The sequence below is a fragment of the Palaemon carinicauda genome, chromosome 38, assembly GCF_036898095.1.
Source record: "Palaemon carinicauda isolate YSFRI2023 chromosome 38, ASM3689809v2, whole genome shotgun sequence".
Classification (NCBI taxonomy): Eukaryota; Metazoa; Arthropoda; class Malacostraca; order Decapoda; family Palaemonidae; genus Palaemon; species Palaemon carinicauda.
The window spans coordinates 68,060,197-68,074,112 of NC_090762.1; the positions used below are offsets into that span (position 1 = coordinate 68,060,197).

The 13,916-nt window shown below is 35.6% G+C and overlaps 1 protein-coding gene across 1 annotated transcript in view; it reads left to right on the forward strand.

The window, feature by feature from the left end:
• Positions 1 to 12,642: 12,642 nt before the first annotated feature.
• The window catches only part of mora (CHORD-like protein), a 177,889-nt gene continuing 176,615 nt past the window's right edge, over positions 12,643 to 13,916 (forward strand). Inside the window, exon 1 of the mRNA XM_068362337.1 lies at positions 12,643 to 12,836. Coding sequence (XP_068218438.1) covers positions 12,770 to 12,836 — 67 coding nt within the window. The 5' untranslated portion in view covers positions 12,643 to 12,769. The remainder of the gene's footprint in view (positions 12,837 to 13,916) is intronic.

Below are 13,916 nucleotides of genomic sequence, written 5' to 3' on the forward strand. Positions count from 1 at the left end.
TATTTATAAAGTATGTAGCCTATAACTTTCAGATTAGCTGTGTAGATATTCGAGTTGCTCTCTCTCTCTCTCTCTCTCTCTCTCTCTCTCTCTCTCTCTCTCTCTCTCTCTCTCTCTCTCTCTCTCTCTCTCTCTGCCATAATTATGAAATATATGGTAAATGTGCGTATTTAGACGGATATGGAGACGAATGCAGAGATCTCCATCCAAAAATATGCAAAACCCTAAAAGAAGGAAAAGGATGCAGTTTCAACAAAAAATGTCGATATAAGCATCCTGCAACTATGAATGAGAGTAAGAAAACTCAGCAAACTGAAAAGAAAAACAAAAATGAAACAAAAAAAGAAACAAAAAAGCAGGCCGCGTATATACCGCACTATGCACCAAAAAAGGCCTTTCAACCTAAATCTCCACAAATAGAGCCCAACTACAAAGAATGCATATATAATGCCAGGGGTTGGTGCAGATATGGGGTTAATTGTAGGTTTACACACAAAAATAAGTATGAAGGCGAAAGAACAAATATTATGGAAAAGTTGGATTTTTTAATGGCAGAATTCCGAGAAATGAAGAAAAGAACATCATATCAGAACAGGAAGGAAGCATGGGAGAATCCATATTATTACCAATATTAAATAATGGGAATGAAACACAAACCATAATAGTGATGAATGCACAGGGTTTAGTCACGAGTAACTCTAAAAGGAAAATAGAGTTCCTAGAAGAACTAACCCAAATTGAAAAAATAGATATATTAAATATAAGTGAAACATGGTATTCCCAAGAGACTGGCAGTGATGACCAGATAAAGGGTTTCCAAACTTATAGATCAGACAGAAAAAATAGGAATCAAGGGGGAACCGCAATATATGGAAGAGACATGAATCAAGGAAAAGTCTGTGAAAAATACAGCAACACAGAATGTGAATTGATTGCGGTAGAATTTGAATTTGAAAAACTAGTGAATATTGTAGTTTACAGACCCCAAATACTAAGGAGTTTGACATAATAATAGAAAAAATAGATGATATATGTAGAAACCATAAAGACTGGAATATACTCCTATCCGGAGATTTTAACTTTCCTTTCGTGGATTGGAAAGAACGGATAGAAGAAAGTGGTTGTATGTATACATATAAAAAAGAGAGTAATAGTAGCGCAGAAGATAAGAGGCAATTTGAAAAGCTTCAAGATATGCTATTAGAACATAATATGCAACAAATAAACCACATTCCAACAAGAAAGGAAAATGTCCTAGATCTAGTATTTGTGAATGAGGTGAATTATGTTAAAGAAATAATAGTGTATAACACGGGAATTTCAGACCACAATGTCATAGAATTAATAGTCCATTCCAAAGCAAGTGATCACAGAATTAATAAAAGCACAAAACTTTGGGAAGGATATGGAAAATATAATTTTTACAGTAAGAATATAAAATGGTCAGAAATAAATGAAGAACTGAATAAAGAATGGAAAAATGTATTTATAAGTGATAATATACAGGTAAATAGGGACATACTGTACAAAATACTGGAGAAAATTGTTGAAAAATATGTACCGAAAAAAAACAATAAACAAAAGACGTGCATACCAAGAGACAGAAGGATCTTATTTCAGAAAATTAGAAAGTAGAAGAAAAATCTTGCAAAAGAAAAAAATGTGTGGAAAATGATGGAAATAAAATGTAAGACAGAAAATGCAGAACAAAAGATTATACAGTCGAAAGAAAATGAAAAAAGGGACTTAGAAGAAAGGACACTTCAAAATATAAAAAGAAACCCCAAAGTACTTTACTCCTATGCAAAAAAGATGAATAAAAGGAGAATAGAAATAGGCCCTCTAAGAATTGAAGGACGGCTAACGAATGAAAGAAAGGAAATATGCAACATATTAGCAGAAAAATATAAGAGTGAGTTCACGCCAAGAATTGCGAATGAGAATAACGAAACAGAAATGAGAGAAGAAAATGTTGAATATCTAACGGATATAGATATTAATGAAGCAGATATTGTCACGGCTATAAACGAAATTAAAAATGGATCGGCAGCCGGACCAGATGGAGTTCCAGCGATTTTGTTAAAAAAAACTGCAAACACTATCGCGAAGCCGCTTGCAATACTGCTAAGACAGAGTGTAGATATGAGCGAGATATATGTTAAACATAAATTAGCTTATATAACCCCTATCTTCAAAAGTGGATCAAGACTAGAGGCAAGCAATTATAGACCTGTTAGTCTAACATCACATATTATGAAAGTGTATGAGAGGGTAATAAAAAAGAAAATAATGAACCATTTGGTCAAAAATAATTTGTTTAATATGGGTCAACACGGTTTCTTACCTGGAAAAAGTACACAGACCCGACTGATAGCACACTATGAAAACATATACAAAAATATGATAAATGAAAAAGACACAGATGTGATCTATCTAGATTTTGCAAAAGCCTTTGACAAGGTAGACCATAACATATTGGAGAAAAAAATGAGAAAGCATAATATTGTGGGAAAGATAGGAAAATGGGTAAAAGAATTCCTGCAAAACAGAAAACAGATAGTGGTTGCAAATGACGAGAAATCAGATGAAGCCCAGGTAATATCTGGTGTGCCACAAGGTACGGTATTAGCTGCACTGCTATTTGTTATTATGATCTCAGACATAGACTGTGATGTTGAAAACTCCGTAGTGAGAAGTTTCGCCGATGACACAAGAATAAGTAGAGAAATTACTTGTGATGAAGATAGGAACTCACTACAAAGAGATCTAAACAAAATATATGAATGGGCGGAGATAAATAGGATGGTATTTAACTCCGATAAATTCAAATCAATAAATTATGGAAACAGAGAAGGAATGGTGTATGCATACAAGGGACCTAATAATGAGACAATCACAAACAAGGAAGCAATTAAAGACCTTGGTGTAATTTTAAATAGGAATATGTTATGCAACGACCAAATAGCAACACTGTTGGCTAAATGTAAAGCAAAAATGGGAATGTTATTCAGACACTTTAAAACAAGAAAACCTGAACACAAGATTATGCTTTACAAAACTTATGTGCGTAGTACACTCGAGTACTGCAATGTGATATGGTACCCACACTACCAAAAGGATATTGCGCAAATAGAGAGTGTACAAAGGTCCTATACTGCTAGAATAGAAGAAGTTAAGGACCTTGACTACTGGGAAAGGCTGCAATTTTTAAAACTATACAGTCTAGAAAGGAGAAGAGAACGCTACATGATAATACAAGCATGGAAGCAAATAGAAGGAATTGCTGAAAACATCATGGAGCTTAAAATATCAGAAAGAGCAAGCCGAGGTAGATTAATAGTGCCAAAAAGCATTCCAGGTAAACTGAGAAAGGCGCACAGGACATTAATCCACTACGCACCAGCATCGATGATGCAGCGACTATTTAATGTGCTGCCAGCTCATCTAAGAAACATATCGGGAGTGAGCGTAGATGTGTTTAAGAATAAGCTCGATAAATACTTAAGATGCATCCCAGACCATCCAAGACTGGAAGATGCAAAATACACCTGAAGATGCATTAGCAACTCTCTGGTGGATATACGAGGTGCCTCACACTGAGGGACCTGGGGGAACCCAAACAAAAAATAAGGCAATAAGGTAAGGCTCTCTCTCTCTCTCTCTCTCTCTCTCTCTCTCTCTCTCTCTCTCTCTCTCTCTCTCTATATATATATATATATATATATATATACTGTATATATACACACACACACATATATATATATATATATATATATATATATATATATATATATATATATGACGTAATGTTTTCACTTGTTTGAAATCAGTTAGGACAATACGTTATAGATTTGGCAACCTATTGGGGTAAGTTTGGTATTTTTAAATTCTTCTTTCAGATGCTTTACCCTACTTATGTTTACAACCAGATCCATGCTAAGATATTGCAACATACCTACGCTTATATCTTGTTCTATTAACTGTGTTAAATTTGTTCATAGGTCACACACATCATCTGTGTATTTTTCCAGGGCACCAGCCACCCGTTGAGATACTACCGTTAGAGAGTTATGGGGTCTTTTGACTGGCCAGACAGTACTACATCGGGTCCTTCTCTCTATTTACGGTTCATTTTCCCATTGCCTACATATACATCGAATAGTCTGGCCTATTCTTTATATAGTCTCCTCTGTCCTAATACACCTGACAACACTGAGGTTACCAAACAATTCATTTTCTCTCAAACGGTTAACTACTGCACTGTAATTGTTCAGTGGTTACTTTCCTCGTGGTAAGGGTAGAAGAGACTCTTTAGCTATGGTAAGCAGCTTTTCTAGGAGAAGGACACTCTAAAATCAAACTACAGTCTTGGGTAATGCCATAGCCTCTGTACCATGGTCTTCCACTGTCTTGGATTAGAATTCTCTTGCTTGAGGGTACACTCGGGCACACTATTCTATCTTATTTCTCTTCCTCTTGCTTTGTTAAAGTTTTTATAGGTTATATAGGAAATATTTGTTTTAATGTTGTTACTGTTCTAAAAATACTTTATTTTTCCTTGTTTCCTTTCCTCACTGGGCTACTTCCCTGTTGGAGCCCTTGGGCTTATAGCATCCTGCTTTTCCAACTAGGGTTGTAGCTTAACAAGTAGCAACAACAATAACAATAATGAATCTTATTTTTACACCCCTTCCTTTTCTTCAATAGTTTCTTCTATGTTTTACATAAATATCTTCTTAATTTCCTTTTTCAGGTCCTTTTCCCTCAACTGCTAATTTCTTCTATTTCCATTCCATGTTTACAACAAATATCTTCAATGTGCTTCTTCAGCACTTTCCATAGTAGTTCTCCAACAGATCCTCAATTGTTTCTCTGATTAATCTATTTTCATCAGCTTATGATGTTATGGAAGAGCATTGTTTTTTTCTGCAAGACACTGGCCATACTCCTGTTTCTAGAAGGATAACCCAGTAGGTAGGTAGTAGGTTGAGCCACCCGTTGAGATACTACCGCTAAAGTTACTAGCTCCTTTAACTGGCAGACAATATTATACAGGATCCCTCTCTCTGGTTACGGCTACCTATTTTCTCCACCTACACGCACATACACCTATTCTTTCCACAGTTTCCTCTGTCCTCATACACATGACAACACTGAAATTGCCAAACAATTATTCTTCGCATAAGGGTTAACCACTACAATGTAATTGTTCAGTGGCCACCTTGCTGTCATCAGTTTTGGCACCCTATTGTGGTCAGTTTGGTCTTTTATATTCTTCTTTTATACGCATTGCCCTACTTATGAATGCAACCAGATCCCTGCTCGGATTTTGTAACATACCTACACTCATGTCTAGTTTCATTAACTGTCCTAATTTTGGGCATGGAAATATTTGTTCTGTGGTATCTTCTTCTTCTTTGTAAAGGTCATACAAATCATCTGCGTATTTTCCCTTGAAATTTGCTTTTAGATTGAGCATCTTGCTTTCATTATCAGGGTTGCCTTTTCCATATCCATTCCTCTGTTAAAAGGCTGTGGGCCATTTCCTTCCATAAATCTTAATTTTTTTTCATCTCCTTCTTTTCTTCAACAGGGTCTTCTATCTGTTCCCTAATTTTTCTCTTGATCTCTCTTTGGTCAGGGTTCTTTTACCCACAACTTCTTACTCCAGCATTTTCCAATCAGGATGAGAATCAAGGCAGTTTTTGTAACGGCTCCTCTGATAATCTAGGGATGAATTTCTTATTTGAGTTTATCTTTCTTTTATATTGCTTTGCTTTTTTTTCCACATCTTGCATTGATTTTTTTTCCGTATTTCTTTATATATGGGGTATATTGGTAACTTATAACTATATCCCCAAGTGTATTCTTAAACGATTTTAATCATAAATCCTTTTCTTTTCACTCATTCTTCAAGTTCAGAAATTATTATTATTATTATTATTATTATTATTATTATTATTATTATTATTATTATTATTATTATTATTATTATTATTATTATTATTTGCCTACTTGCTAAACTACAACCATAGTTTGAAAAGCAGGATACTATAAGCCCAGGAGCCCCAACAGGGAAAATAGCCTAGTGAGGAAAGGAAACAAGGAAAGATAAAATATTTTAAAAACAGTAACAATATTCAAATAAATATTTCCTATCTAAACTATAAAAAACTTTAACAAAACAAGAGGAAGAGAAATAAGATGGAATAGTGTGCCCGAGTGTACCCTCAAGCAAGAGAACTCTAACCCAAGAAAGTGGAAGGCCGTGGTACAGAGGCTATGGCACTACCTAAGACTAGAGAGCAACGGTTTGATTTTGGAGTGTCCTTCTCCTAGAAGAGCTGCTCACCATGGCTAAAGAGTCTCTTCTACCCATACCAAGAGGAAAGTAGCCACTGAACAATCACAGTGCAGTAGTTAATACCTGAGAGAAAAATAATTGTTTGGTGATCTCAGTGTTTTCATGTGTATGAGGACAGAGGAGAATGTGTGAAAAAAATAGGGAAAGGAAAAATGAACCGTAACCAGAGAGAAAGCTCCAATGTAGTACTGTCTAGCCAGTCAAAGGACCCCATAACTCTCTAACGGTAGTATCTCAACGGGTGGCTGGTGCCCTGGCCAACCTACTACCTATAAAATGTAGGTTGTTCAATGTGGCAAGCGTTTCATTAAAGTCCGCCATACCCATTACACTGTCAGCCCCTATAACATATAAATTCTGATAGTTTTACCGTATGAAAATTATATACAGTAGTCCTGCATTATCGGTTTAATGAATATGGTTCTGAAAATACTTGTGATCTTTGAGTAAGGTATTGATACGGCTAGTGTTCTGGTTATGATATCGAAACTCATTTCAGTTTTATGGTGCATAATACTGAAAGTGCTGCAGTTTGGTATGACACTTAAAGTGTTTCAGTTTTATTTATATAATACTGAAATTTATGTAGTTTAGGCATACTGTAGTGTTTCGGTTTGATCTAATGTTGCAAAAGTTTTCTCTAATTTCATTATGTTTTTGCCTTCCATTCCTTTTTTTTCAACTCTTCTTTTCCAGGAGTGCCAATGTTGACCTGTTTGGATGTCGAAACACAATAGGAAGTTTTGTGTGGTTGTGTCAGTCAAGATAGAAGACAACTGGTGCATTACACTATGCACAAATCTAAACTTTCTTTTTAGACAGCTGCAAACAGTAAGATGTTTCATCAGTAATCATATATGTAAACTGGTGTACATGACCCGTCTAAAATCATGGCTAAATACACACACACATATATATATATATATATATATATATATATATATATATATATATATGTGTGTGTGTGTGTGTGTGTGTGTGTGTGTGTGTTATTATTATTATTATTATTATTATCATTATTATTACTATTATTATTATCACTATTATTATTATTATTATTATTATTATTACTATTATTATTACTATTATCATTATTATTATTAGCTAAGCTACAACCCTAGTTGGAAAAGCAGGATGTTTTAAGCCCAGGGGCTCCAACAGGAAAATAGCCCAGTGAGGAAAGGAAACAAGGAAAAATGAAATATTTAAAAACAGTAACAACATTCAAATAAATATCTTCTTTATAAACTGTAAAAAAAACTTTAACAAAACAAAAGGAAGAGAAATAAGATAGAATAGTGTGCCCGAGTGCACCCTCAAGCAAGAGAACTCTAACCCAAGACAGTGGAAGACCATGGTACAGAGGCTATGGCACTAACCAGGACAAGAGAACAATGGTCTGATTTTGGAGTGTCCTTCTCCTAGAAGAGATGTTTACCATAGCTAAAGTCTCTCTTCTACCCTTGCCTAGAGAATTGTGGTCACTGAACAATTATAGTGCAGTAGTTAACCCCTTGGGAGAAGAAGAATTGTTTGGTAACCTCAACGTTGTCAGGTGTATTAGGACAGAGGAGAATATGTAAAGAATATGCCAGGCTATTCGGTGCATGTGTAGGCAAAGGGAAAATAAACCGTGACCTGAGAGAAGAATCCAATGTAGTATTGCCTGGCCAGTCTAAGGAACCCACAACTCTCTAGCAGTAGTATCTCAACTGGTGGCTGGTGCCCTAGGCAACCTAGTACCTACTTCATCATCATCTCCTCCCACGCCTATTGACGCAAAGGGCCTCGGGTAGATTTCGCAAGTCGTCTCTATCTTGAGCTTTTAAATCAATACTTCTCCATTCATCATTTCCTACTTCACGCCTCATAGTCCTCAGCTATGTAGGCCTGGGTCTTCCAACTCTTCTAGTGGCTTGTGGAGACCAGTTGAAAGTTTGGTAAACTAATCTCTCTTGGGGAGTGCGAAGAGCATGCCCAAACCATCTCCATCTACCCCTCATTATGATCTCTTCCACATATGGCACTCGAGTAATCTCTCTTATAGTTTCATTTTTAATCCTGAATGGCAATTTTAACTCCCAATATTCTTCCGAGGGCTTTGTTCTCAAATCCACTAAATATGTTGGATATTGTTTCATTGTCATACGATGGATGACTCATGTCCATACAATGACACCAATCTTACAAAACTGATATATAGCCTGATTTTTTGTGTGTGTAATTTCAGGTGATTTGTTTTCCAAATTTTATTTAACCTAGCCATAGCTTGATTTTCTTTATTCAATCTTTCATTAAACTCCAATTCTAAAGACCCTGTATTAGAGATCATAGTTCCTAAATATTTAAATGATTTTACCCCATTAATCCTTTCTCCTTCCAATGATATTTCATCTTCCATTGCACCTTCCGTTCTCATCATCTCTGTCTTTCTTCTATTTATCTTGAGCCCAACCTCCTGTGATATTTCATGCATTCTGGTAAGCAAACATTGCAAATCCTGTGGTGTTCTGTTAATAAGGACAGCGTCATCAGCATACTCTAGGTCAGCTAACTTCCTATTATCAATTCAGTCCAATCTTTTCCCGCCTATCTCCAACTGTTCTATGCATTACAAAATCCATGAGGAGGATAAACAACATAGGTGACAACACATTCCCTTGGAGTACTCTATTGTTCACTGGATATTAAATTGATAGGACTCCACTAACATTAACTTTGCACTTACTATGCTCATGAACACACTTAATGAAATTTACATATTTATGAGGAACTCCATAATAATGCAGGAATCTCCACAAAATTGGCCTGTTCACACTATCAAAGGCTTTTTCATAGTCCACAAATGCCATCAAGAGTGGTTTCATATATTCTACACATTGCTGTACAACATGTAATAAAATGAAAATTTAGTCTGTACAATTTCTACCTTTTCTAAATACAGCTTGTTCATCTCTCAGCTTTTCATCAATCTTTCTCTCCAGTCTCTTTAAAATAAGTAAATTATATATTTTCATGACAATTGACGTAAGTTTGATGCCTCTGTAATTATTGCAATCAGTCAGATCTCCTTTTTTGTGCCATTTTCACCAACACTCCTAGCTCCCATTTATTAGGTATTGTGTCTCCATGTCACATTCTATATATATATATATATATATATATATATATATATATATATATATATATATATATATATATATATCCACACATATTCAACCATTCCCACCCCTTCCCCATCTAAACCACTCCCACTAGGATGACTCCTCTCCTCCCAACCCCAGTGACGGGAAAAGACCAATAGCTAGTTATATGTATTGCCGCTGATCGTGACCGGATATATGCAGTATATATATATATATATATATATATATATATATATATATATATATATATATATATATATATATATATACAGAAAGAGAGAGAGAGAGAGAGAGAGAGAGAGAGAGAGAGAGAGAGAGAGAGAGAGAGAGAGAGAGAGAGAGAGATCCACAGTTGAAAGCATTTGTGGACTATGAAAAAGCCTTTGATAATGTGCACTGGCCAATTTTGTGGAGCGTTCTGCCTCATTATTAGGTTAGGTCTGTTCATGAGCATAGCAAGTGCAAAGTTACTGTTAGTGGAGTCCTATCAAATAAATTTCCAGTAAATAGCGGACTACTTCAAGAGAATGTGTTTTCACCTATGTTGTTTTTCCTCCTCGTGGACTTTGTAAAGCGTAGAACAGTTGGAGATGGTGGAGAAGGATTGGACTGGACTGGTAAAAGGAAATTAGCTGGCTTAGAATATGTTGATGATGTTTTCCTTATTAGCAGAACACCACAGAATTTACCAGAATGCATTAAATATCACAAGAGGTCGGGCTGAAGATAAATAGAAGGGAATATGCAATAGAAGATGAAATATCATTGGAAAGAGAAAGGATTAATGAGGTAGAATCATATAAGTATTTAGGACTATCGGCTTTAATAATGGGTCTTAAGAATATGAGTTTGGTGGAAGATAAAAAAAAAATAAAATCAGACAATGGGTAGGTTAAGTAAAATTTGGAAATCAAATCACCTGAAATTACATTAGAAAAAAATCTGGCTATATATCAGTTTAGTAAGATTTGTGTTACTATATGAACATGAGTCATGGTATGACAATGAAACGATCTCCAAGAGATTTTGTAGATTTAAGAACAAATTCCTCAGAAGAATATTGGAAGTTAAATGACCGGACAGGATTAGAAATGAAACTATAAGAGAGATTACTCGAATGCCATATGTGGATGAGTTTATGGTGAGGGATAGATGAAGATGGTTTGGGCATGCTCTTCGCTCTCCCCAAGAGAGATTAGTTCACCAAACTTTCAACTGGGCTCCTCAGGGCACTAGAAGTGTTGGTAAGACTCAGGCCTATCTGACTAATGATGATGAAGTGAAGTGAAAGCTGATGGATGGTGAAGTATCGAATTAAAACCTCAAGATAGAGACAACTGGCGAAATCTACCCGAGGCCCTTTACGTCAATAGGCGTGGGAGATGATATGTATATGTATATATATATATATATATATATATATATATATATATATATATATATATATATATATATAGAGAGAGAGAGAGAGAGAGAGAGAGAGAGAGAGAGAGAGAGAGAGAGAGAGAGAGAGAGAGAGAGAGAGAGAGAGAGAGAACACTTACTCTGGGAGAGGAATGAAAAAAAAAAGGTGATGGGCCTAACTATTGTAATGTTTGGGTGAAGGACAATATTGCGAAGTAGATTTATTTTATATAGGTTCTCTATTGTGTTGTCTTCTTCTTGAGATAAATATGGTTGTATTTTCCAGTGGGATAAAACTTCTAGAATAAGGAGAGAAAACAATTTTACAGTCTTAAGATATAAATATAGCATTGCTAGTGACGCTCGCGCGCGTGCGCGCGCGCACACACACACACACACACACACACAGATTTGTTTGTAGATAAATGAATCTATTGAAAAGAGGATCAGAGATAAAATATAATTTCGTTTTTTTTTTGCTTTATATAACCTATATATTATGTAGCAGTTCGATATAATTTTCACTGTAACATGATGTTTCCATAATGATATGAGAGAGTATTCGACTTTATAGAAATTTTTTCAACATAGATAAGTTTAGTGTTTATATTATTATTTTAGGCAAACTGTGCATGCAGGTATGGGTGGCGATAGTGGATAAAATATTGCATAAGTATAATTGTATTCGATTCTGGTTAGTAGGTCTATGCCCAATATACTACAAATTTTTTATTCGTTAAAAATGTGAATTTGTTATTTTTTTTATCTTCGCGTGGGAGTTCAATCATGTAGGCTACAAAATGTTTTTCTTTGAACTAGATATATGGGGAAATACTAAATTTTGTAGTGAATAATATAAAATGCACCATGTATAAATATTCCTGATAAAAAAATTACCGAATATCAATATCTTGTTTAAATTTGCTTCCCTTATAATGCATACGGATTAAGGAAATTGAAGGTATATTGACCAGCTCTTTGTTTAGACGATCGCGTAACGTCTCTAGAACCAGGATTAACTATATGTACCTTGTTTATATTAATTTCTTATTCAATAGTATATATACACTAATTATGCTATTGCTCGTGGTAATTTAAGATCCATACAAAACAGTCCAAAACTCTCCCAACGATTTGACGTAAACAAGTGGAAGTACATCGATAATGTAGCCTTCTTCTCAATTTATTTTCAATTTCTTGTACACTATTCTCTCTTTATTGGTTAATTTTCTTTGTTTGAATTTTATCGGATTCTCAGTTCCACTCTAATCCCCATAGTTTTTGTTTGCCTTTTCCGCTTATTTCCACAAGTTTCCTTTTGTTCTGGTACTTTCGCGACGTTTCGTTCACAACAAAGACAATTTTGTTATTACCGTAATATACGTTTTCATTGATATGTTCATAATTTTTAGCAAAGTTCTATGCGTATACATTTGTTTTTATATTACTTTTTATGCGTTAATTTCCGTACAAGATAATATTCATAGAATATTCTGGCAAGAATGAGTGCCGTTTTCGGACATTCTGTTTTTCCATATGGCTCCACTTAACTAAATACTTAATTCTATATATTTGGATATAAATAAGGAATGAATATAAATGATTTAGTGTATATAACATGCTTTAGTATATCTTAAACCTAGCATTTACATTTTTAACTATGTGTCTGGATATTTCTGATGAGCCTAAGCCAGATACAAGCAACCGAACATTCGTGGCAATGTTTTCATTTTGAGTTGAGCCGTAAAGATCTGCACGTCTTGAGTACTAGGGGTAGTCGGCACACTACACATGCACGCTCGCTGGTGACACTAGTGGTTAAACTTCTGTATTTTCGTCTTTCCGACTTGGAAGCATGACTCAAGTGCAGTGCTATAATAAAGGCTGCGGCCAGAAATTCAATTCCGAAGACAATCCTTCAGGTATGTTACGAGGAAGTAGGCTAGACAAGTCGCTTCATGCCTTTCATAACCTTCATGGGATACTGTATGCTCCTACCATACGTCATGGTCGGGATAAGTCTCCCATTTCTGTATTCTAAGGGCCAATTTAGTGAATGTATTCTAAGGGTCAATGCAGTGAACGAGATTAAGATTGAATTATGTAGCCTAATTCTTATACTATCAGGGTGAGATCCACCAAGGCAGAAGCTCTTGCTAGGCTGGAAAGCCTACCCCAGACCAGGCAAATTGAGATCCAGGGTCAAAACACCTGCAGGAGTTACATGTTTGGTAAGATAACTATATGGCCCATTTTTTGGTTTGGGTTGTATGTATGATAGCAGCCACCTGTATGTATGATGATGGGTGACTATGAATACAGCAGTGTAAGGGACGTTCCCCCCCCCCCCCCCTTCAGGTAAGTAGGTAAGGACATTCCTTGTACGTTGGGGTGGGGGATGGGGAGTTTAGGTTAGTTGGTGTCCATTTTTTATGCACGGTGGAGGAAGTGGCTGCTGATATGCAAAGGCGACTCTGGTTTTCTTTTACATTAACAATTTTACCAAGAGAATTATAGTTAGCATATTGCAATAGATCATTGCTATACTTGATACTGGTTGGGAAGTTTTAGGTCTGTATTCCTCTCATGAGTAGGTGCTCCTACAGACCATCCTTTACTGATCTTGTCCTTTCAACATCCAGGGGTTGATATGACTGAAGTGAATAGTCATCCCTGATGGTGAGATCTTGGTAATTCTATACATTAGCTTTGCCAGTAAGTTATCAAATATAAGTACAGTAATACCTTGGGATATAAGTTTAATGTGTTCCGGGACCAAGGTCGTGTGTCAATTTGCTCGTATCTCAGATGAATTTAACCCATATAAAATAACAACCAAAAACTATGTTACAGTGGAAAAACATGCTTTTGATTGTTCTAATTAACATTCTACGCTCACAAATAGCTATGAACTGGTTATGATGCACAATAAAGTGTAACATCATTATGGAGTTCTTACCTTTGAGACAGACGGTAGGGGCTAACGGCGGTGTGTGCAGAGG